At 46.9% G+C, this 25,977-nt stretch overlaps 1 protein-coding gene across 3 annotated transcripts in view; it reads left to right on the top strand.

Moving 5' to 3' along the window:
• CCT5 (chaperonin containing TCP1 subunit 5) overlaps nt 1-25,274 on the top strand; it is a 187,837-nt gene extending 162,563 nt beyond the window's left edge. For all 3 annotated transcript variants that reach the window (XM_063922762.1, XM_063922761.1, XM_063922760.1), the window contains exon 11: nt 25,012-25,274. In XM_063922762.1, coding sequence (XP_063778832.1) covers nt 25,012-25,139 — 128 coding nt within the window. In that variant the 3' untranslated portion in view covers nt 25,140-25,274. The remainder of the gene's footprint in view (nt 1-25,011) is intronic.
• Nucleotides 25,275-25,977: the final 703 nt, after the last annotated feature.

Here is a 25,977-nt window from a genome sequence, read left to right as displayed (position 1 = left end):
TCACCGTATCTGGAGGAAGTAAGTTTCTTGGTGTGAAGCCAAGAATGCTCCTACGGAAGGTTTCCACCTGGGCCGTTTTCTTCACTTTTTACAGACAGTAGTGGATATGGGCCTGAAGTTAGGCTCCATTAACGTACAGATTTCGGCCCTATCTATATTCTTTCAGAAGGAATTGGCTTCTCTCCCAGAAGTCCAGACTTTTGTAAAGGGAGTGCTGCACATCCAGCCTCCTTTTGTGCCCCCAGTGGCACCATGGGACCTTAACGTGGTGTTTCAGTTCCTTAAGTCGCTTGATGTAGTCAGGACGGCTCGGGTTAGGAAAACAGAGGCACTGTTTGTCCTGTATGCAGCCAACAAGGTTGGTGCTCCTGCTTCTAAGCAGACTATTGCTCGCTGGATCTGTAACACGATTCAGCAGGCTCATTCTACAGCTGGATTGCTGTTACCAAATTCGGTAAAGGCCCATTCCACTAGGAAGGTGGGCTCTTCTTGGGCGGCTGCCCGATGCGTCTCGGCATTACAGCTTTGCCGAGCAGCAATTTGGTCGGTTTCAAACACTTTTGCAAAATTCTACAAGTTTGATACCCTGGCTGATGAGGACCTCGTGTTTGCTCAATGGGTGCTGGGTGCTGCAGTCATCTGCACTCTCCCGCCCGGTCTGGAGCTTTGGTGTAATCCCCATGGTCCTTACGGAATCCCCAGCATCCTCTAGGACGTAAGAGAAAATAAGATTTTAAACCTACCAGTAAATCTTTTTCTCCTAGTCCGTAGAGGATGCTGGGCGCCCGTCCCAGTGCGGACATATTTCTGCAAGGCTTGTATATAGTTATTGCTTACATAAGGGTTATGTTACAGTTAAGATCGGTCTTTGGCTGATGCTGTTGTGTTCATACTGTTAACTGGTTGCGTATATTCCATGTTATACGGTGTGGATGGTGTGGACTGGTATGAATCTTGCCCTTAGATTAACAAAAATCCTTTCCTCGTACTGTCCGTGTCCTCTGGGCACAGTTTCTCTAACTGAGGTCTGGAGGAGGGGCATAGAGGGAGGAGCCAGTGCACACCTATTCTAAAGTCTTAGAGTGCCCATGTCTCCTGTGGAGCCCGTCTATACCCCATGGTCCTTACGGAGTCCCCAGCGTCCTCTACGGGCTAGGAGAAAAAGATTTACCGGTAGGTTTAAAATATTTTTTTCATAGAAATACATTTTATTTTATCCATCACATTTGTACCTAACAAAAGTAGTCAAAGGCACCTAGACATCCACATAGGCAATAGCAGCAACCGGTGTCAAGGTCCTGAAGATCGCAGATGGAGACCTCCCGGATTAATAATTCAGTCGTAAAGTGTAACCCCTTCACACCTATAAGAGCGTAAGTCGCTCGTGGGGGGTATAAATGATAGAGAGTGCAATAGTGCAGTTAACCTTTAAAAACATACATATTTATTTTTTAAGCATTGCACTTACACCAACACAGACGGTTAATCACATAAAAATGTATCCCCAATGGCTTTAGCAGCAGATAGTAGTCGGGTCCTGAATGCTCCAGGTGGATAATGAAGCTAAGGATGGTGGCTCTGGAAACCGTGATCCAAAACAGCAACCGAATGTCAGCCAAAGATATAAGTCCAAATGGAAAGATACAGCAGGGAGACACGTACGCTTAAGCAACTTATGCTCTTATAGGTGTGAAGGGGTTACACTTTACTACTGAATTATTAATTCGGGAAGTCTCCATCTGCGATCTTCAGGACCTTGACACCTGTTTCTGCTATTGCCTATGTGGATGTCTAGGTGCCTTTGACTACTTTTGTTAGGTACAAATGTGATGGATAAAATAAATTTGTTTCTATGAAAAAAAAAAAGGTTAATTGCACTATTGTGGCGCATTGATCTATTTTTCCATCTCTCATTTATCTGATGTGAAAAGATGACACTACCTTTGGCAAGAAAGCGGGATTCGTCCGAAGTTCCGCTCTGTCATCATTAAACACCAAATACGGTGGCTTGCATGACAAGGCACCCAAATCTGAAACACGCCTTGCCGAAGCTAAGGCTAGGAGAAAAATTGCTTTCCAAGTGAGAAACTTAACATCCACTTGTTGTGAAGGTGCATACACACGGAGCGATATTACTGAGCGATTTTGACTATATAGTCAAAATTGCTCAGAAAGTTAGTGCATATCTCTCCATGTGTACACTGCCAGCGATAGCGATGCGCATCCCCACCAGGTCGCTATCGCTGCTAAAAAAATAGACTGTGCAGGCAAGTCAATTTTGGCTATGTCGCTGGAAAAGAAAAAGCATCCCCTTGCTTGAATGAGTTAGCCAAAATCGCTGGTAAAGTTAGTCAAAATCGCTGTAAAAGTTAGTCAAAATCTCCTACTGCCAGTTCAAGGGAAATCGCTCAGTCAAAATCTCTCACAGTTAAAATCTCTCCGTGTGTATGCACCTTAAGGGTTCAAAATATGAAGACTGTAAAAAAATCTAAAACCAGATTCAAGTCCCATGGCGCTGTAGGTGGTATAAATGGAGGCTGTACTCTGATACCCCTTTCACATCGCACAAATAACCCGGTATCGACACGGCATATTGCCGTGTCGACACGGGTCAGTGTGCGATGTGAAAGCACTTTCTGAGAATTAGCGGGTCGCCTGACCCGCTAATTCAACCCGGTATAAAAGAAGGATTATACCCGGGTTGAATACCGGGTCAGGTGCAGTGTGAATGGGTGCCGCGTCGATGCGACACGGTTCCCATTCACAGCATAGGGAGAGGCGGCGCAGGAGATGAGCTCATCTCCCAGCGCCGCCTCCACCCCTGCTGCTGCTGCGCGCCCCCCCCCCCCCCCCCCCCCCCCCCCTGCTGCTATGGCAACCGACCCGGTATATTGCCGGATCGGAAAGCCAGCAGAGGGGAGCAAATGCCGGATCCCACCCGGTAAGGACATGTTTTTTTTACCGGGTGGGATCCGGCATTAGCGATGTGAGGACACCTTGCAGGAAGGTGTGTACAGACTGTAAAAGAGCCAAACGTCTCTGAAAGTAAATTGACAAGGCAGAAACCTGCACCTTTAGTGTAGACAAATATAGTCCTCCATCCAACCCCGTCTGTAGAAATAACAAAAGACGGGATAACTTGAACTCCTGAGCTTCACACCAGCCTATATAGGCGCGCCAAATTCTGTGATAATTAGCTGCCATAACTGGCTTTCTAGCACGTAACATGGTTGGTATAACCGATTCCGGACTGCCCTCTCAAGAGGGCGGTCTCAACAGCCACCCCGTCAAACGCAGCTGCGCTAAATCGGGGTAAAGGAACGGACCCTGTTGCAACAGGTCCGGGCGTAGCGGGAGCGGCCAAGGATCGTCTGCGATTTAGTCCGCGGAGATCCGAGAACCATGCTCTCCGAGGCCAATGAGGCGCCACTAGTATGACTGTGGCGAACTCTCTCGTTTGATCCGTTTTAGCAACAGAGGGAGCAGCGGAAACTGGAAACAGATACACGAGGCTGTACGCCACGCGATTGTGAGAGCATCCACCGCCACTGCCTTTGGATCTCGCGTTCTGGACACATACTGGGGCGTTTGGTGATTGTGGTGAGATGCCATCAGGTCCACTTGTGGGTAACCCCACCTCTGGACCAACATGTGAAACACTTCTGGATTTAATGCCCATTCTCCTGGATGAAAATCCCGACGCCTGAGATAATCCGCCTCCCATGTTGTCCACTCCCGGAATGAACACTGCCAACAATATCACTTGGTGATGCTCTGCCCAATTGAGGATTCGAGCTACTTCCCGCTTGGCCATGCAGCTTCTCGTTCCTTCTTGTTTGTTGATGTACGCGACCGCCGTCGCGTTGTCTAACTGCACCTGGACAGCCTGGGACCGGAGCATGTGCACGGCTTGTCGTAGTGCATTGTAAATTGCCCGGAGTTCCAGGACATTTATAGACCGCAATCTTTCGTGATCCGCCCAGAGACCCTGGAGCTGACAATTTTGAACCACAGCTCCCCAACATCTGAGACTCGCGTCAGTCGTTAGAATTATCCAATTCCAAACGCCGAACCGTTTCCATGTGGTGAGATTGTGTACTTTGAGCCACCAGAGTAGAGATACTCTGGCCCGTGGAGACAACCTCACCATCTGGTGAATCTGCAGATGCGAGCCCGACCACTGTGCGAGCACATCCAGTTGAAAAGGACGTGAGTGAAATCTTCCGAACTGAAGCACTTCGAAAGCCGCCACCATTTTCCCTAACAGTCGAATGCACAAATGTACCAAGACTGTGCGTGGCTTGAGCACTAACTGTACCAGATGACGAATACTCTGTACTTTCTGTTCTGGTAGGTAAATTCTTTGATTCACTGTATCGAGAATTATTCCTAGGAATTGAAGTCGTTGAGACAGAATCAGATGTGATTTCTTGAAGTTGACAATCCAATTGTGCTGAACTAGCACATTGTATGTTAGCAAAGCATGTTGGAGGAGCATCTGATGAGACGGAGCTTTGAGGAGTAAATCAATCACAGACATCACTTTGGTGAATACCCGAGGCGCTAACGAGAGGCCAAACGGTAGAGCCTGAAATTGGTAATGGTTTTGCCGTACCGCAAACCGTAAGTACCTCTGATGCGGTGGCCAAATTGTAATGTGTAAGTACGCATCCTTGAGATCCAGCGCAATCATAAATTCCTGTGGCTCTAAACCTGCAATTACTGACCGCAGGGATTCCATCTTGAATCTGTAGTAAGTTGCGTACTGATTGAGACCCCTTAAGTTCAATATTGGTCTTTTGGTACTACAAAAAGAGTAAAATAGTAACCCTGACCCTGTTGGTGAACAGGGACCGGAATCAAAACTGCTGAATCCAGCAGAGACTGAATGGCAATTTGCAGAACCGCCTTCTTGTCTTCCGACACAGGCAGTCCTGTCTTGAAAAACCGCACAGGTGGGAGACAGTCTAACTGTGTTTTGTAACCTTTTAACACTAAATTGCGGATCCACCCATCTGTGGATGTCTGGAACCACGCCAAATGGAACGTCTGAAGGCGTGCTTCCACAACTGGAGATCCGAGCCAGTCATGCCACTGGCTTGTTGGTGACCTTAGCGTCCTAGTGGTGGTTTTTTGAAAACTACGTCCTCTACCTAGTCTACCAGGTGTGATTGTTCTTCTACCACGGCCTCGAAAGGGCTGAGGTCTAAAGGATTTTAACGCTGGTCCAGATTATTTCCGTCTAGGTACCGTTGGAGGCAATGGTAGGAAAACAGACGGCTGGGGCGGCTTAGTCCGTTAGTAGTTGCGGGAGCGGGCAACACAGATAATGTAGCACGTTCCCCACACAGCGAGGCGGCAGCGTGAGCTGACTGCCCTGTCCCCTAGCATACCTGATCTCCTGTAGTGAGGGGCTATGACGGGGCTTCTTCTGTAAGCTCCATTAAGCCTTTCCTGCAGCTCAGACAGAGTTGCTTGTGGCTGTGAGGGTGCTCTGTGTGAGGACCGACACGCCAGTAGCTGTCCTTGCAGTGTGCACTATCCCGGACGAAGCTTCTTGCTAAGCGGGGAAGGGATGTGCCGAAGTTGTAAAAGAAAAAAGTCTAAAAATCGAAGTGTGTGTGGAAGAACCACTCGTGCTTGTCACTCCTGTGAGCACCGAAAAAACAGAGGTATTCTGGGAGTATGGATGGGAGGAGAGTTACTAAATTTAAATATTCAGTGCCTGTCCTGCTAAAGCCGTCCATATCCCAAGAGTACTCCAGTGCCCCCTATGGATGAAAAAGAAATATAAGCAAGATGGGGGAAGGTAAAGAGACAGGCCAAAACACATGAAGTCAGAGGTTCCCAAACTCTGTCCGCAAGGTACCCTAACGGTCCAGGTTTTAAGTATATCCACGCTTAGCCACAGGTGACTTAATTAGTACCTCAGTCAATTTGATTTAACCATCTGCTGAGCCATGGATATCTTTAAAACCTGGACTGTTAGTATGCCTTGAGGACCAGTTTCTGGAGCCACTGCTTTAAGTGAAACCCGGGACATTTCAGTGAAAAATTGGGTTGGTTTCCCATCCCCAACTGAATTAACATAAGTTCTAAAAACCCCTTTTCTCCTTCAGGGTCCACAGTATAGCCTCGTGATTTACATTGGGGTTGTAGTTGGCGTCAGAGGATCGGGCACCAAGCGGTTGTAACATTTGTTGCTCCCAGCATGAATCTGCTCAGCCTACCTACAACCCCACCTCATGGCCCAGGGAACTCTGTTTTTTGTTTGGTGCAACAGGAGTTGTACCACTGTAAAAATGGTGTTGCTGTTTTTGCAGCCACAAGCTTTTATTTTTTTATAAAAAAATTAAATTAATTTTTTTCAGCGGCTTTACTATGCGTCTTAAACGCATAATGTTAGTCGCAGCAGTTACTTTCCTATAAACACTGGTGTTACTGTGCCAGTGGGATGAACTAGCAGGTGAATTCTGACGATCCCAGTCTGTGGCCAGAGCACGGGGAGAAGGTAGGGCGTCTGTATCTGGTTAGCGGTTTAAGACGCATGTAACTCAGCCTTGCTGTCTCTGGTTGGGAGACTACTGGACAATCGCTGACGCGGTCGTCCACCTCTGGTACACCAGCTCTAGACCTCAGGGATCATAGGCTATGGGGATTAATGAGGCCGCGAAGAACCCTGAGGTGGATGTCAACAGTTGGGGAGTAAGGCGCTCCCCTGGTCACCCCTCCCCCGACTTCATGACCAGTTTCCTTTGAGTTTACCGCTATGAACTGCATTTACCCACTTCTGGATGAGACGCAATGAGTCTAAGTACACACTGTGTTGCTGATAGCTGTTTTTTAGCTGCATTATTGAATAAGTAAGTCTGGTTCTAGTTTCCCTGTATCTGCTCCCTGGAGCAAGTTAATAGTGTTTTCCTACCTACCTGAGGGTATTGTGTAGTTGAAAATGTACATGTTTTGCAAATGTATATTCATGCGTGGTATGTGACTGTTTGCTAGTGCTGCTGTCTGACTTTATAAAACTTTTTTTTCTCTTACGTCCTAGAGGATACTGGGGTCCATATTAGTACCATGGGGTATAGACTGGTCCACCAGGAGCCATTGGCACTTTAAGAGTTTGAGAGTGTAGGCTGGCTCCTCCCTGTATGCCCCTCCTACCAGACTCTGTTTAGAAAATGTGCACGGAGGAGCCGGTCACAGCTAGGGGAGCTCTACAGAGCTTCTTTAGAAAAGTTTATTTTAGAGTTTATTTTACATTGAGGCTGCTGGCAACAGCCTCCCTGCATCGAGGGACTGAGGGGGGAGCAGTGTCCGCCCTGCGGGGTCTGAGCCACGGTCTCCGCTGACTCGACACTGAGCTCCAGAGGGGATAGATCGCTCCCCGCCGAAAGGGAACGCTCACCCCAGCAGCATGCTGCCATCCCCTTACAGAGCTGAAGTGTGGCGAGTGAGTCATCGGCTCCTTAACAAGCAGGGAGCCGATGTGATGATGGCAGTACTAGCTGCGCTCGGGGGGGGGGGGGGTCTCAACGGAACTTGGTGGGGCGTCTTAACCCTACACTGACCAGAAAGCCTGTCTGGGTATGCGGATCTCAGCCAGCACAAAATACTCAGGCCAGTATAATCTTGGAAGTGCGGGAGGACAGTGCAATTAAGGGGGCGGAGCTTCTCAGAGCAGACCCAGCAGCGTTCAGTGCCATTTTCCTGCCTGCAGACACTCTGCCAGTGGGAGAGTAGTCCCTACAGAGCACCTCCGGCTATCTGTACGGTACCAGGGCTTGTAGAAGGGAGGGGAGGCTGTGTAAAGACTGTGTCACCTATTAAGGGACACAGCGCTGATTAAGGGTCTCCCTATACCTATATAGCGCGGTGTGTGGGTTGGCTCCAATCTCTGTGTCTCTGCCATTCTTGGGTGGGAAACTGTCTGCCCTGTACCCTGTGTGTATGTGGGGTGTACAAGCAAACATGTCTAGAGACTCTGTCTCGTAAGCTGCAGAGGATTTATCTTCTTAGGTAGATCCCATCCCATGTTCAGGATTGCACTGTTGTAGCGCAGATCCCAGCTAGAGAACCGGAGTGGTTAGCCTCTCTTAGGGGGGCTTTTTCTTAGTTTCTTACAGGGTTGCAAGGACTGAGCATGCAACTCGGGTATTGCAGTCCTCTATGGTTGTATGGTCTGATACTGCTCCCTCTGGGCCCCCTGTGGTACTTTATCATTAACGTGCTCTTGCCCAAATTATACAGGATGACACGGATACAGATTCTGACACAGCAGACTGTGATGGGGATGTGTCGAGGGGGGTGACATCACTTGCTAAGGGGGTGCAGTTGATGATTGAGGCCATGCGGGATGTTACATATTTCTGACACCTCCTGAGCAGGTTGAGGAGGCCTTTTTCACAGCTTGTATGAAAGCCCCTATCGCCTTCCCGGCATCTAAGGAATTAAATGCTATATTTGAAAAAGCCTGGGAAAACCGGGAGAGAATTCCAGATCCCTAAAAGGGTTCTGGTTGCTTTTCCCTTCCTGGAAGATGATAGAAAAAAATGGGAGTCCCCGCCTATAGTTGACGCCTCTGTCTCTAGGCTGTCAAAACAGGTGGTTTTACCAGTCCGGGATCTACTGCGTTGAAAGACCCGGTAGATCGCAAAGTGGATGCTACGCTCAAATCCATATACACTGCTTCAGGGGCTATACTGCCGCCTACTATTGCCTGTGCATAGATTTCGAAAGCTATAGCAAAGTGGTCAATCACTCTGCAGGAGGACTTGACTACGATGGATAAAGGTGACGTTGATTTATTTTTACGTAACATACAGGATTCTGCAGGGTTCCTGGTAGAATCCATGAAGGATCTGGGTTCCATGGCTGCAGGGATCTCCATGTCCGTCTCGGCTCTCATGTGTCTCTGGCTGCGCCAATGGTTTGCGGACGCGGAATCCAGGAAAAGTGTGGAGAGCCTACTCTATACAGGTCAGGCTCTGTTTGGGGATGTGTTGATTTCCACGGCTACCGCGGGTAAGTCTCCTTTTCTCCCCTCAGCTGCACCGGCTACGAAGAAGCCTTTTACTCCCAACACGTCAGTCCTTTCAGCCCGCTAGGCCTAGAAAGAACAAGCCCTCTCACACCTTCTTTAGAGGTGGTCATGCCAAATCCAAAAATCCTGCTACCGCAGATTCCCATGTCCAGAAGCCTGCTTCTGGTACCTCAAAGTCCTCAGCATGACGGTGGACTGCAAAGCCTGGAGGAAGGTCAGGTGGGAGCAAGACTCCAGCATTTCAGCCATGTCTGGGTGTCGTCTGGCCTGGACCCCTGGATACAGGATATTGTGTCCCGGGGGTACAGGCTGGAGTTTCACTCTCTCCCACCTCACAGATTCTTCAAATCAGGCTTGCCGGCTTTGTCGGCAGACAGAGCTATTCTACTGAACGCTATTCGAAAATTGATGGTGTCCGAGGTCATTGTTCCAGTTCCACCTAATCAGTTGACCAAGGGTTACTATTCAAACCTTTTTGTGGTTCCGAAGCCGGATGGTTCAGTAAGGCCAATCCGTGTGTTTATTCCCTCCACTTCCTCTAATTCCAAGAGTTCTACAACTTCTAAGAATAACAAGTTCTGGCAATCCTCATTGCTCCAGAGTGGCTAAGGAGGGCTTGGTACGCGGATCTGCTAGATCTACTGCTGGAAGATCCAAGGCCCCTGCCTCTTCGGAAGGATCTTCTACTGCAGGGGCCGTTTGCTTATCAAGACATACCATGGCTACGTTTGACGGCATGGCGGTTGAGCGCCAGATCTTAGATCGCAAGGGTATTCCGAGCAAGGTTATTCCTACGATGATACAGGCTAGGAAGGGGGTAATGTCTAAACTTTACCGTCGAATTTTGAAAAAATGTGTCTTGGTGTGAATCCAAGAAATTTCCTGCGGTGGAGTTTTAAGTTGGACGTTTTCTCCTTTAACTGCAAGCAGGTGTGGATATGGGTCTGAGATTGGGCTCCATCAAGGTCCAGATCTCGGCTTTGTCCATTTTCTTCCAGAAACAATTGGCTCTCCTCCCTGAGGTTCAGAACTTTTTGAAAGGGTTTCGGCACATCCAGCCTTCCTTTGTGGCACCAACGGCACCCTGGGATCTCGATGTGGTGTTGCATTTCCTGCAATCGGATTGGTTTGAGCCTCTACAGGAGGCTGAAATAAAGTTTCTCACGTAAAAGGCGGTAACTTTGTTGGACTTGGCTTAGGCTCGACGTGTGTTGGAATTGGGAGCTTTGTCCTGTAAAAGTCCCCATCTGATCTTCCATGTAGATAGGGCAGAACTTGGGACTCGTCAACAGTTCCTTCCTAAGGTTGTATCGGCTTTTCATATCAACCAACCTATCCCGTGGCCAGTGGTTACGGACTCCTCAATTGCTTCAAAGGCCTTGGATGTTGTGAGGGCTTTGAAGATTTATGTGAGGAGGACGGCACGTCACAGAAAATCTGACTGTGTCCTTTATGAGCCTCTAGAAAATTGGGTGTCCTGCTTCTAAGCAGTCGATTTCCCACTGGATCAGGTTCACCATCCAGCATGCATATTCTACGGCAGGATTGGCATGTCCAAAATCTGTTAAGGCCCACTCTTCTCGTAAGGTGGGTTCTTCCTGGGCGGCTGCCCGGGGTGTCTCGGCTGTGCAGCTTTGCCGAGCAGCTACTTGGTCTGGATTGAACACGTTTGCTAAGTTTTACAAGTTCGATACTTTGGCCTCTGATGACCTCAAGTTTGGTCAATAAGTGTGATGGATAACCCGCGCTTTGGAAGTATTGTGGAGCTGCTCCTTTAAGGAATAGTAACAATAAAACGGAATGACAGGAGCGCTTAAATGTATAAAATGAATTAATAAAAATAATAAAAGATTTTTTGCAAACACCTGTGAAAAGAAAAAAAAAATTGTTAATGAGCAATGTTTACAGCACTTTCGTGCTAATGTGAGAAGTCCTGTGCGGGAGTCCTTTTTATAGATGCCGGTCCGTACTGCGACTACAGTGGGAAAGTCTAACTATCCCTAGTGCTGCCTACCTTTTTGTCACATCCAGACTGTGCTTCTTTCTTGCGGATCGCGTCCTGCCGGCTGGTCCCGATGCTGGTACACGCGCTCCCGTCTTCACACCCGTTTGGCGCAGGCGGGATGACGTCAGGGCTTCACTCACTGATTCTTTTCCAACGCGTTTCGGACTTGCTGGTCCTTAATCCCAAGGAGACTTCCCACTGCACATCACCGCAGTCCCAGATGCTCCTGTTCTGGGAGCTTTGGTACATCCCCATGGTACTAATATGGACCCCAGCATCCTCTAGGATGTAAGAGAAAATAGGATTTTAATTACCTACCGGTAAATCCTTTTCTCGTAGTCCGTAGAGGAGGCTGGGCGCCTGCCCAGCGTTTCTTTATCCTGCAGTGGTTGTTTGGTTCAGTACTGCCTGTTTCCTAGGTAAGTTCTGCATTCAGTACTGTTTCAGCTGTTGCTGTCTTTTCCGGCATGTTGGCCGGATTTGCCTTGTTGTGTGAGCTGGTATGAATTTCGCCACTATCTGTGTATTTCCTTCTCGAAGTAGGTTGTCTCCTCGGGCACAGTTTCTAGCCCGAGTCTGGTAGGAGGGGCATAGAGGGAGGTGCCAGCCCACAATGTTAAACTCTTAAAATGCCAATGGCTTCTGGTGGACCCGTCTATACCCCATGGTACAAATATGAATCCCAGCATCCTCTACGGACTACGAGAAAAGGATTTACCGGTTGGTAATTAAAATCCTATTTTTTCTGTCAGTCTTTCTATCCCTTTCTTGTTTCAATACCCTCTATGCTGGTTCAAGCAGGGTAAGAACTTCCTGCACCACGTCCTGAGGGGTTAGTCCTGCTTTACAGGACTAACATATTAATGTAGATGCGGTTGCTGTATCGTTACCCTTGCCTCTGAGGACATTTATTAACAGTTTCTTATAGCAACAATATTATTCACACAACAGTGTAACAATACGCAACAATGTGACAGCCTTCATTTATGTATATATAAGTGAAGTACAATCAAGTGTACCAGTTCCTTCAGCACAACAAGGACTAGGTTTCTATTCCACCCTGTTCCTAGTTTAGAAACTAAATGGGTCTCACTGACCCATTCTCAATCTCAAAGCTCTGAAAAAATATATTTGGGTGCCTCAATTCCATATGGAAATATTATGGACCATTATCCTGGCAGTGGAGCTGGGAGATTTTACATCCTTCTCATCAGTGCTATCTCAGGTTAGCAGTCTTCCAGCGACATTTTCAGTTTCATACACTACCCTTTGGGCTTGCCACAGCTCCAAGGGTGTTTAATAAAATGATGATAGTGATGGCAGCTCACCACCTTCATATTCAGGGAATAAGGATTTCTCTATCGTCCTAGTGGATGCTGGGGTTCCTGAAAGGACCATGGGGAATAGCGGCTCCGCAGGAGACAGGGCACAAAAAGTAAAGCTTTTCCAGATCAGGTGGTGTGCACTGGCTCCTCCCCCCATGACCCTCCTCCAGACTCCAGTTAGATTTTTGTGCCCGGCCGAGAAGGGTGCAATTCTAGGTGGCTCTCATAAAGAGCTGCTTAGAGAAAGTTTAGCTTAGGTTTTTTATTTTACAGTGATTCCTGCTGGCAACAGGATCACTGCAACGAGGGACAGAGGGGAGAAGAAGTGAACTCACCTGCGTGCAGGATGGATTGGCTTCTTGGCTACTGGACATCAGCTCCAGAGGGACGATCACAGGTACAGCCTGGATGGTCACCGGAGCCGCGCCGCCGGCCCCCTTGCAGATGCTGAAGTAAGAAGAGGTCCAGAATCGGCGGCTGAAGACTCCTGCAGTCTTCTAAAGGTAGCGCACAGCACTGCAGCTGTGCGCCATTTTCCTCTCAGCACACTTCACACGCAGTCACTGAGGGTGCAGGGCGCTGGGGGGGGGGGGGGGGCGCCCTGGGAGGCAAATGTAAACCTATATAAAGGCTAAAAATACCTCACATATAGCCCCCAGAGGCTATATGGAGATATTTAACCCCTGCCTGTATTCACAAAATAGCGGGAGACGAGCCCGCCGAAAAAGGGGCGGGGCCTATCTCCTCAGCACACGGCGCCATTTCCTCTCACAGCTCCGCTGGTCAGGACGGCTCCCAGGTCTCTCCCCTGCACTGCACTACAGAAACAGGGTAAAACAGAGAGGGGGGGCAAATTTAATGGCAATATCTTGATATATATAAAGCAGCTATAAGGGAGCACTTATTATAAGGCTATCCCTGTCATATATAGCGCTTTTTGGTGTGTGCTGGCAGACTCTCCCTCTGTCTCCCCAAAGGGCTAGTGGGTCCTGTCTTCGTTTAGAGCATTCCCTGTGTGTCTGCTGTGTGTCGGTACGTGTGTGTCGACATGTATGAGGACGATATTGGTGTGGAGGCGGAGCAATTGCCAAATATGGGGATGTCACCTCCTAGGGGGTCGACACCAGAATGGATGCCTTTATTTATGGAATTACGGGATAGTGTCAATACGCTAAAGCAGTCGTTTGACGACATGAGGCGGCCGGACAATCAATTAGTGCCTGTCCAGGCGCCTCAAACACCGTCAGGGGCTGTAAAACGCCCTTTGCCTCAGTCGGTCGACACAGACCCAGACACAGGCACTGATTCCAGTGGTGACGGTGACGAATCAACCGTATTTTCCAGTAGGGCCACACGTTATATGATTTTGGCAATGAAGGAGGCGTTACATTTAGCTGATACTACAGGTACCACTAAACAGGGTATTATGTGGGGTGTGAAAAAACTACCTATAGTTTTTCCTGAATCAGAAGAATTAAATGACGTGTGTGATGAAGCGTGGGTTGCCCCTGATAAAAAGCTGATAATTTCAAAGAAATTATTGGCATTATACCCTTTCCCGCCAGAGGTTAGGGAGCGCTGGGAAACACCTCCTAGGGTGGACAAGGCGCTAACACGCTTATCAAAACAAGTGGCGTTACCTTCTCCTGAGACGGCCGCACTTAAAGATCCATCAGATAGGAGGATGGAAAATATCCAAAAAAGTATATACACACATGCAGGTGTTATACTACGACCAGCTATAGCGACTGCCTGGATGTGCAGTGCTGGGGTAGTTTGGTCAGAGTCCCTGATTGAAAATATTGATACCCTGGACAGGGACAATATTTTACTGTCGTTAGAACAAATAAAGGATGCATTTCTTTATATGCGTGATGCACAGAGGGATATCTGCACACTGGCATCACGGGTAAGTGCTATGTCCATTTCGGCCAGAAGAGCTTTATGGACGCGACAGTGGACAGGCGATGCGGATTCAAAACGGCATATGGAAGTTTTGCCGTATAAAGGGGAGGAGTTATTTGGAGTCGGTCTATCAGATTTGGTGGCCACGGCTACAGCCGGGAAATCCACCTTTCTACCTCAAGTCACTCCCCAACAGAAAAAGGCACCGACTTTTCAACCGCAGCCCTTTCGTTCCTTTAAAAATAAGAGAGCAAAGGGCTATTCATATCTGCCACGAGGCAGAGGTCGAGGGAAGAAACAGCAACAGGCAGCTCCTTCCCAGGAACAGAAGCCCTCCCCGGCTTCTACAAAAGCCTCAGCATGACGCTGGGGCTTCTCAAGCGGACTCGGGGACGGTGGGAGGTCGTCTCAAAAATTACAGCGCGCAGTGGGCTCACTCGCAGGTAGATCCCTGGATCCTGCAGATAATATCTCAGGGGTACAGGTTGGAATTAGAGACAGAGCCACCTCGCCGTTTCCTGAAGTCGGCTTTACCAACGTCCCCTTCCGAAAGGGAGACGGTTTTGGAAGCCATTCACAAGCTGTACTCTCAGCAGGTGATAGTCAAGGTACCTCTTCTACAACAAGGGAAGGGGTATTATTCCACTCTATTTGTGGTACCGAAGCCGGATGGCTCGGTAAGGCCTATTCTAAATCTGAAGTCCTTGAACCTGTACATAAAGAAGTTCAAGTTCAAGATGGAGTCACTCAGAGCAGTGATAGCGAGCCTGGAAGAAGGGGACTTTATGGTATCCTTGGACATCAAGGATGCGTATCTCCACGTTCCAATTTACCCCTCACACCAGGGGTACCTCAGGTTCGTTGTACAAAACTGTCACTATCAGTTTCAGACGCTGCCGTTTGGTTTGTCCACGGCACCTCGGGTCTTTACAAAGGTAATGGCCGAGATGATGATTCTTCTTCGAAGAAAAGGCGTATTAATTATCCCATACTTGGACGATCTCCTAATAAGGGCAAGGTCCAGAGAACAGCTAGAGATGGGATTAGCAATATCTCAAGAGGTGCTAAAGCAGCACGGATGGATTCTGAATATTCCAAAATCCCAATTAATGCCGACAACTCGTCTGCTGTTCCTAGGGATGATTCTGGACACGGTTCAGAAAAAGGTTTTTCTTCCCGAGGAAAAAGCCAAGGAGTTATCCGACCTGGTCAGGAATCTCCTAAAACCAGGAAAGGTGTCTGTACATCAATGCACGCATCTTCAGATGCACCTGCGGATAACCCTGTCTCCAAGGACAAGGGTATCTCTTCTGTGGTGGTTGCAGAGGGCTCATCTATTGGAGGGCCGCAGATTCGGCATACAGGATTGGATCCTGGTGACCACGGATGCCAGCCTGAGAGGCTGGGGAGCAGTCACACAAGGAAGAAACTTCCAGGGAGTGTGGTCGAGCCTGGAAAAGTCTCTTCACATAAACATTCTGGAACTAAGAGCAATCTACAATGCTCTAAGCCAGGCGGAACCTCTGCTTCAAGAAAGACCGGTGTTGATCCAGTCGGACAACATCACGGCAGTCGCCCATGTAAACAGACAGGGCGGCACAAGAAGCAGGAGTGCAATGGCAGAAGCTGCCAGGATCCTTCGCTGGGCGGAGAATCACGTGATAGCACTGTCAGCAGTGTTCATCCCGGGAGTGGACAACTGGGAAGCAGACTTCCTCAGCAGACACGATCTTCACCCGGGAGAGTGGGGACTTCATCCAGAAGTTTTCCACATGCTAATAAACCGTTGGGAAAGACCAATGGTGGACATGATGGCGTCTCGCCTCAACAAAAAACTGGACAGGTATTGCGCCAGGTCAAGAGATCCGCAGGCAATAGCTGTGGACGCGCTGGTAACACCTTGGGTGTACCAGTCGGTGTATGTGTTTCCTCCTCTGCCTCTCATACCAAAGGTATTGAGAATCATACGGCAAAGCGGAGTAAGAACGATACTAGTGGCTCCGGATTGGCCAAGAAGGTCTTGGTACCCGGAACTTCAAGAGATGGTCACGGACGATCCGTGGCCTCTACCTCTAAGACAGGACCTGCTTCAGCAGGGACCGTGTCTATTCCAAGACTTACCGCGGCTGCGTTTGACGGCATGGCGGTTGAACGCCAGATCCTAAAAGGAAAAGGCATTCCAGAAGAAGTCATTCCTACCTTGATTAAGGCAAGAAAGGAAGTCACCGCGAAGCATTATCACCGCATTTGGCGGAAATATGTTGCGTGGTGCGAGGATCGGAGTGCTCCGACGGAGGAATTTCAACTGGGTCGTTTCCTACATTTCCTGCAATCAGGATTGTCTATGGGTCTCAAATTGGGATCTATTAAGGTTCAAATTTCGGCCCTGTCAATATTCTTCCAAAAAGAATTGGCCTCAGTTCCTGAGGTCCAGACTTTTGTCAAAGGAGTACTGCATATACAGCCTCCTGTGGTGCCTCCGGTGGCACCGTGGGATCTAAATGTAGTTTTAGATTTCCTCAAATCCCATTGGTTTGAACCACTAAAAAATGTGGATTTGAAATCTCACATGGAAAGTGACTATGTTACTGGCCCTGGCGTCCGCCAGGAGAGTATCTGAACTGGCGGTTTTATCTTATAAAAGCCCTTATTTAATTTTCCATTCGGACGCGTCCGCATTTTCTCCCTAAGGTGGTATCAGCGTTTCACCTGAACCAGCCTATTGTAGTGCCTGCGGCTACAAGCGACTTGGAGGACTCCAAGTTGTTGGACGTTGTCAGAGCTTTAAAAATATACATTTCAAGGACGGCTGGAGTCAGAAAATCTGACTCGCTGTTTATACTGTATGCACCCAACAAGTTGGGTGCGCCTGCTTCTAAGCAGTCGATTGCTCGTTGGATTTGTAACACAATTCAACTTGCACATTCTGTGGCAGGCCTGCCACAGCCTAAATCTGTTAAGGCCCATTCCACAAGGAAGGTGGGCTCATCTTGGGCGGCTGCCCGAGGGGTCTCGGCATTACAACTCTGCCGAGCAGCTACGTGGTCAGGGGAGAACACGTTTGTAAAATTCTACAAATTTGATACCCTGGCAAAGGAGGACCTGGAGTTCTCTCATTCGGTGCTGCAGAGTCATCCGCACTCTCCCGCCCGTTTGGGAGCTTTGGTATAATCCCCATGGTCCTTTCAGGAACCCCAGCATCCACTAGGACGATAGAGAAAATAAGAATTTACTTACCGATAATTCTATTTCTCGGAGTCCGTAGTGGATGCTGGGCGCCCATCCCAAGTGCGGATTATCTGCAATACTTGTACATAGTTATTGTTAACTAATTCGGGTTATTGTTTAGGGAGCCATCTTTCAGAGGCTCCTCTGTTATCATACTGTTAACTGGGTTTAGATCACAAGTTGTACGGTGTGATTGGTGTGGCTGGTATGAGTCTTACCCGGGATTCAAAATCCTCCCTTATTGTGTACGCTCGTCCGGGCACAGTACCTAACTGGAGTCTGGAGGAGGGTCATGGGGGGAGGAGCCAGTGCACACCACCTGATCTGGAAAAGCTTTACTTTTTGTGCCCTGTCTCCTGCGGAGCCGCTATTCCCCATGGTCCTTTCAGGAACCCCAGCATCCACTACGGACTCCGAGAAATAGAATTATCGGTAAGTAAATTCTTATTTTTCCCATACCTAGACGATTTGCTAATCCTGGCACAATCCCATGAAACCCTTCACTGCTTTCTACAAGTGACAAAAGCCTGCCTACAGGCCCACGGCTGGCTCATAAATTGGACAGTCCTCCCTAGTTCCATCCCAGCGGATGACACACCTAGGGGCTGTATCGGATACCAGTCTTCGGAGTATCTTTCTACCTCTGGACAAAATATCCACAATACAGATGCGAATTCGGTGATTGCTACACAATCGCTGAGAGTATCCTTCCATTCAGTAATGCTGCGGATTCTGGGATCAATGGTCTCTGCATCGACATGGTAGAATACACTCTGTTCCATTCAAGAACCCTTCAATATCTGATTCTCTCCAGATGAAATGGACAGGATCAGACGATAGCCACCATAAGAGAAGCAAAACGTGTCAAAACGCACTTTATTGGACCCCCCAACTGGAATTAGCCTTTTTGAAAAAGATCCATCCACCGGAGCAGACTCTTAAATGCACTCACGACGGGAGAGCTGAAAGTTACAGGTGCTAGCAGTGTGCCGATCCCGCAGCCAGAGCCAGCCTCATACACATTTGGGTCTCGTCTTTCCTAATCCATAATGCCTTGTGAAGGCTACACGTAAGGCTCAGAAGTGGAGCGGATCGGCATTTATATACTGTATTGCACAGGTTCTCAAACTCTGTCCTCAGGACCCCCACACAGTGCATGTTTTGCCGGTAACCCAGCAGGTGCCAGGTGTATTAATTACTCACTGACAACTTTGAAAAGGTCCACGGGTGGTGCTAATTATTTCACTCTTAATTCTCTAAAGACCTGCGAAACATGCAGTGTGTGGGGTCCTGAGGACAGAGTTTGAGAACCTATGCTGTATTGATTACTACCATTATTACAGGGCTTAATACTAAGGAACTGTATGTACACCTTTATACATATAAATAACCCGTGCATGGGAATGCCACTTTACTGATGTCATTACAGTTCTATTTGGAGATCATATGCTATTAATTTGGTAATTTCTTGTGTGCGCAATTATAAGCTTCTTTATTAATAAACAATTGTATTCAATTATTTAAATTGGAGACATTTGAGTTCTTGCCATGCCGTGTATTAAATTATATAGCGCAGAGGTAAAGTTGTTCCAGTGTTTGTATTGTTTGCACCAGGCGTTCCCAGGTGCTTCCATTTGACTTCTAACTTCAAGTCATTATCTCACTGCTGCTTAAAGTATATTAAATTTGCTAATATACCAGGGTATAGGATTCTGTTGGACCATCTAAATAGCGCCAGGCTATTTCTTTTGTGTTTGCGCTACTTCTTTGTTTGATCAGACCAATGTCCCTTCAACAGAAAGTTAGTCATTAGCCTGGTGGCTACAGACGTCTCCTCTAAACAAAGGTCGACCCTGGATCTCGGACTGGGTGCTCCTGACAACGGATGCCAGTCTCCAAGGCTGGGCAGACATAACAGAGCAGTACTCTCTCCAGGGGCCCAAGGAGGAAAGTTGTCTGCCAATCAATGTCCTGGAACTTCGGGCCTTTTATATGGCACTCGCCCAGGCAAAAGAAGTTCTTTACGGCAAACAGATTCAGATTCATTCAGATAACGCCACTGCAGTAGCGTACCTCAATCATCAAGGAGGCACTCTCGCAGTTGGATGGCAATGAGGGAGTTAAGCCGCGCATTAAGGTGGGCAGAACTTCATCCTATAGATTGTAAGCTTGCGAGCAGGGCCTTCCTACCTCTGTCTGTTTTTACCCAGTTTTGTTCTATTACTACTGTTCTAATTGTAAAGCGCAACGGAATATGCTGCGCTATATAAGAAACTGTTAATAAATAATAATCATCCAGCCGTGTCCGCAGTATTCATACCCAGAGTCCAAAATTGGGAAGCGGACTTTCTCAGCCGGCACGACATTCATGCAGGTGAATGAGCCTTGCACCAAAAAGTCTTTCAGATTCTGGTAAACAATAGGGGTCTGCCAGAAGTGGACCTTATGGCTTCACGTCAGAATCACAAGGTACCAGCGTACAGGTCAAGAATAAAGTATCCAAAGCAATTTTCGTGGGTGCCCTGTCGGTGAGATGGAAATTTCATCTGGCGCATGTCTTCCCACCATTCTCCTTGTTGCCCAGGGTGATTCGAAAATTCAAATAAGAAGGTGACGCTGTGATGCTAATAGCTCCGGCATGGCCAAGATGAAATTGGTACACTGATGTGCAGAGGCTATCCATGGATACTCCATTCCTACTACCTCAATGACCAGAACTACTGATTCAGTGTCCCTGTCTCTACGAACACTTGATTCGACTGTCTTTGACTGTGTGGCACTAGAAACATCAATATTAAAAGCAAAGGCGGCAATTCTAACGATGCTTAAAACAAGGAAGCCATACTCTGCTCGCATGTATTACCGGATATGGCATGCTTATTTTCAGTGGTGCTTTGCCAGAAAATATGATCCAAGGTCCTTCAGAGTTTCAAGAATTCTAGTGTTCCTTCAAGCTGAAATGGTCCAAGGTCTCCGCATAACTTCCCTGAAGGTATGTGTCAGCCTTAACCATTTGGTTCCAAAGGAAAATTGCAAATCTACAAGATGTTTGCACCTTTTTCCAGGGAATGCTTTACAATCAGACTCGGTTTGTACCACAAACAGCTTCTTTGGGCCTAAGACTGGTTCTTGGGGTGCTTCAAGATGCCCCACTGTACCCCTGCAAAGCGTGGATCTTAAGTAGTTGACAGCTAAAGTTTTTTTCTACTGGCAATTGCCTCAGCTAGAAGAGGATCAGATTTAGGCGAACCACCTCTCCCCTCGGTATTCCAGTTGCCGGGTCTCTTTGTGGGGGATGCATCATTGGACATAGTTCGTGCACTACGTAGATCGTACCAGTGCCATCAGAACAACAGACTTTGTTCTATACGGATTTCACAAGAGTATGGCCTGCCAATATGCAAGCATTAGCTAGATGGCTTCAGATTACTATATTTCAGAAGCATACTCTCAAGCCAGTATTTCTATCCCTGATTATGTCTGCCCATTCTACCTGATCAGTAGGTCCTTCATGGTCAGCCCACCATGGTGCCTCAGCTGAGCAACTGTGTAAGGCAGCCACATGGTCTTTTATAAATACAGTATGCCTTTGATACCTTTGCCTCTCAGGATGCTGCGTTTTGGGCTTAGGATTCTCCTGTCCAGTCAGGAGCACCCCCTCCCTTAATTGCTGCTTTGAGACATTCCAGCGTGACATCCCAATCCTGTGGATATACTGTGGACCCTGAAGGAGACATGGTAGACTTAACATGGTTAACACTTTTTCTTCAGTATCCATAGGGAACTCGCCCTGATGCACCTGATTTGAGAATCTGTAGACTTACTAATCCCTTCCTTCTTTCTGGTATGGAAGGGTGTGTTCTTTTCGCCTGAATAGATCTTCCTTCTTGATCTAATCCTGCTCCTACCTTTTTGGAGTTCTCTGGGCCAGGCGGCGGGGTTATAGGGAGTCTGAACCGATGAATGCTGGGAGCCCAAAAAGTTTTAACCATTTGGTGCCCGATCCTCTGATGCCACCTACAACCCCAATGCAAAACCTGTGGATTTCGGAGAAAGTTAACCTTGGCAAGTCTACCATAACTCCTTGCAAACTGGAGGACGGGGGTAGCATATCTACACTGTATTAGATAGAGACAGCTGGCCGTGCGGAGAGTGCTAGAGCTCCCTAAAGGCTCAGTGTGAGAATACAAGAAAAAGAGGGGTATGCTCTCTCTACAATGGCGCTGGTCTCTCTGATGTTAACCTGTACATTTAGCTTTAATGCAGGTATATAGGTGTTGGTAAAAACGCACTGATGTAGTAAAATTAAAATATGAATTTAATAAATACAATACTAACATCAATAGTTAAAAACAAGTGGACTGACCACAGGCTGTGTGGGGGAATGAAATCCTACCGATGTAGGTGGAGGAGCCGCAGGTGTCAAAGGCAGGGTACCCTGGGATATACCCTGCTGGTGGCTCCTCTAATCGAATTCCCTTTCAGGCAGTCAGGAGAACAGTCCACATAACGTCCGGAGGTTGGGCAGCGCCACAAGGTAACTCCTTGTTTTTCTCCTGCATCCACTGGGGGAACACTTGAGCCATTGGGACTTTTCACACCTGACCGTACCTTAGAGAATGCTCATAAGTTGAGGTGCGGTGCAAAAAACCTTTTGCCTAAGAAACTACATTTCCTTTTTCATCCACTAGGGGTCACTGGAGTACTCTTGGGATATGGATGGTGCGATAGCAGGTAAAGGTGCATTTAAATATTTAAATGTATAACCCTACTTCCCCTCCATACTCCCCAAGATGTCTCAGTGGTTTTTGTGCCTTCACCAGGGAAGGGTACACTCTGGATACTCCAGATGCTTTTTTTTCATCACTGCCCTTCCCAGCTTACTAAGAAGCGTGGGTCCCCGGGTCTGTGTGTGCTGCTATAACAGCAGAGAGCTTGTCGGCGCTTATGCAGAGAAGTCTCTCATCAGCGTTAGCTGACTCAGCCTTGGCTGCAAGGAACAGGACAGAGCTTGAAGAGAAGCTCCGTCTGTGACTCCAGTCGGTGTCCCTTATGGATGTTAGAGAAAATAGGATTTTAATTACCTACCAGTAAATCCTTTTCTCGTAGTCCATAAGGGATACTGGGCGCCTGGCTCTGTGCTTCGACTTTTCCTGCAAGTTTTGTTCTTCTGTGAATGTTGTTTGAATCTGTTGTTTCTGTTTCACGGACTGCTGCTGGTTTGTTTGTTTGTTTGTTAGTCTCCCCACTCGTTGTCTTGTCCTGTTTCCTCCTCTCAAGTATGTCCCATCTCCTTCAGGCTCAGTTTTCCTAGACTGGGCTGTGGGGGAAGGCCTAGAGGGAAGGAGCCAGCACACCCTGTTTAATTTCTTCAAAGTACACCAGCTCCTTTGGACCCCATCTATATCCATCTTACTACGTGTCCCCAGTATCCCTTATGGACTACGAAAAAAGGATTTACCAGTAGGTACTTAAAATCCGTTTTTGTTTTTTTAATTATAGAGATGTATATTAACTGAATAAATCCATGCATGTTAACAAACTAGAGAGAATTTTTACTATGTGTTCAATTGATTTGAAAGAGCCTAAATGAGTTAATTCTATCTATACAATGTAAGCCACCTGTCTTCATGGGCAAGCTGTAACCCAATGAATGTAAAAGACCTTGCTGAAATTTGGCTAAATGTTGCATCCCACTACTTGTGATTTGGACCCTGCCTCATCCAAGCTTCCAATAGGGTGTATGGACATAATTGGCCCTGTACTTGTAAAAATAGTTCAGTGCTCTTTGCAGACATTCATTTTTCCTGAACCACTAAAGGAAACAATTGTTAGACCTCTTCTTAAACCTGGCGTTGACCCCGACTGCATGACCAACTACAGATTGGTATCAAACCTTTCTTTTTCTAAGGTATTTGTGTGCCACTTAACTGGAAACTTGCTTGACAACCCATGATATTTATGATCCATTCCAGTCAGGATTCAGGAGAAGACATTCCTGGTGTGTGTTTTAATGATCTGATGGCAAGAGGCAGAGGTGACCATTCAATCTCTGCAGTATTTGATACTGTGGACAATGGGATTCTGATTGAGCACCTGAAAAATTTCTGTGGACTGGATCGCGCAGTACTTCGTTGGTTCAAATCATTACTGGCAGGTCAGAGTTTAGTCTGGAGTGTTCTCATCCCCAGTGCCACTGCCATGTGGTGTTCCACAAGTTTCTATACTATGCCTAATGATTTTTGCAGTATACACATGCTACCACATGGTAGAATAATTAGGCATCATTGACTGGTCTGCTATGCAGATGGTACACAGCTGTACCTACCTGTCCTTTGCTCTGGGTCTTGAGAATCCAATAGCAATGACTCAATCAGCTCCAGGAGTGGTTGAGTGCCAGTTGGCTGCAATTGAATCTTGATAGAAAATTCAGAATTACAAAACATTGGTCCTGTTCTGTTCGGAATTTTGATCTGGGTTGTGCCTTGACACTTAAACATCAGATATAGCCACAATCCAATCCTTTAGTCTTTCATTTGCGGAATATAGCCAGAATCGAGCACTTCCCTCAGAGATGATACAGATGCATGTATGACTTGACAGATCTTCAATTAGACTACTCCAATGCCCTCTGCCTTGGCATGCCAGCAAACGATTGCACAGTTTACAGCTGCAAGCTGTTAACCAACCATCCCTGTTCCAGTCGCGTAACACCCATTCTCTACTTCCTCCACTGGCTGCCTGTAAAATGGCGAATCAATTTCAGTATTTGCTTACTGACTTTCAAAGACCTACATAACCAGGGCCCAAGGTACTTAAACTTGCAGCACCTTCCAATTCCGTACTGCCTCACTCGATTACTGTGAACTGTAGATTAAGGACTTTTAGCAGTACCTAGATTCTCCTGTAATCTAGGGGTCGAGCTTTTATCTCTGTGGCTCCAACTCTATAAAACTCTCTACCCCACATGGTGCGAGAGTCCCCTCTCTAGAATCCTTCAAAAACAGACAAGACTTTTACTCAACAAGCATTTATTTAATGTCCCTTTTAATAACTCCTTGCACTCTTTATCTTAAAAGACTTTTCTCTACTTCATTGTTTCCATACTGTATTATGTTCATTCTGTTAGGTGCCTTGAGTCCTATTTGAGAGCGTTGTATAAATATAAAATTATTAATAAAGAAAAATGTAATTAATAGAAACTGTTCTGTTTGTGTGAGCCAAATATACAATCCTTGGTTTTATAATATTTTAAAAGGATTGCTTAAAGCTAAAACTTTTTTCATTTAGGTGAAAGACCAGGAGGATGCAAAGTAGTTTTCTTCAAGCTCAGTTGGATTACCAGAGCTGCTTGTTCTTCCAAGTGGGAATGACATTTGGGAGGCCTTTAAAAAGCTTAACAGACATACTGTAATATAAAACTGCATCTCTTATAAGTTAGAACAACCCTTTTATTTGATTTTGCTAGGTTTTTAGTGATGTATTTGTTTTCCTTCCTTTCTCAGACATGAAGCAGCAGCATGTGATAGAAACGCTGATTGGTAAAAAACAACAAATTTCCTTAGCTACACAAGTGGTCAAAATGATTTTGAAGATTGATGACGTACGCCGACCTGGCGAAACAGAGGAATAAAATCTCCACTGGAAGAAATCCTGCTGGAAGCCAATTTGACTTAACCTGGTCTGAATGCTATTTATTGCTTTATTCAATTTGTTTCACATACTGTATTCGGAGTGATTCTACATTAAAAAAAGAGCAATTCTTTGATCTCTTGCTGTTGTGATTTTATTTTCAAATTACTTGTGTAACATTGAGTTAGTACATATTTACAGACTTTTCCCTCAGTTGGTTGTTTTCACATGTAGATCCCACGACTGAGGATTTTCAATGTGAAAAGTAGAAAATCTGATTGCAGGCCAATGTTCGTTCTTGTTCTCAATCTATATTTATAACAAATCTACAGCTATTCCATTGTAGTCCTGAAACCTAATGTGCTACGTGCTATTGGAACAGCACATTTCTAAATTACATTTCTAAATGTTGGTTGAGAGGTGAAAAATAAGATTTTACTCACCGGTAAATCTATTTCTCGTTGTCCGTAGTGGATGCTGGGACTCCGTAAGGACCGTGGGGAATAGCGGCTCCGCAGGAGACTGGGCACAACTAAAAGAAAGCTTTTGGTCTACCTGGTGTGCACTGGCTCCTCCCTCTATGACCCTCCTCCAGACCTCAGTTAGGATACTGTGCCCGGAAGAGCTGACACAATAAGGAAGGATTTTGAATCCCGGGTAAGACTCATACCAGCCACACCAATCACACCGTATAACTCGTGATACTATACCCAGTTAACAGTATGAACAACAACTGAGCCTCTCAACAGATGGCTCAACAATAATCCTTTAGTTAAACACTAACTATATACAAGTATTGCAGACAATCCGCACTTGGGATGGGCGCCCAGCATCCACTA

This window comes from Pseudophryne corroboree, chromosome 5 (assembly GCF_028390025.1).
Source record: "Pseudophryne corroboree isolate aPseCor3 chromosome 5, aPseCor3.hap2, whole genome shotgun sequence".
NCBI classification, from domain to species: Eukaryota; Metazoa; Chordata; class Amphibia; order Anura; family Myobatrachidae; genus Pseudophryne; species Pseudophryne corroboree.
The sequence above is the reverse complement of the archived record's forward strand: the minus strand, read 5'-3'. Positions and strand labels throughout refer to the sequence as shown.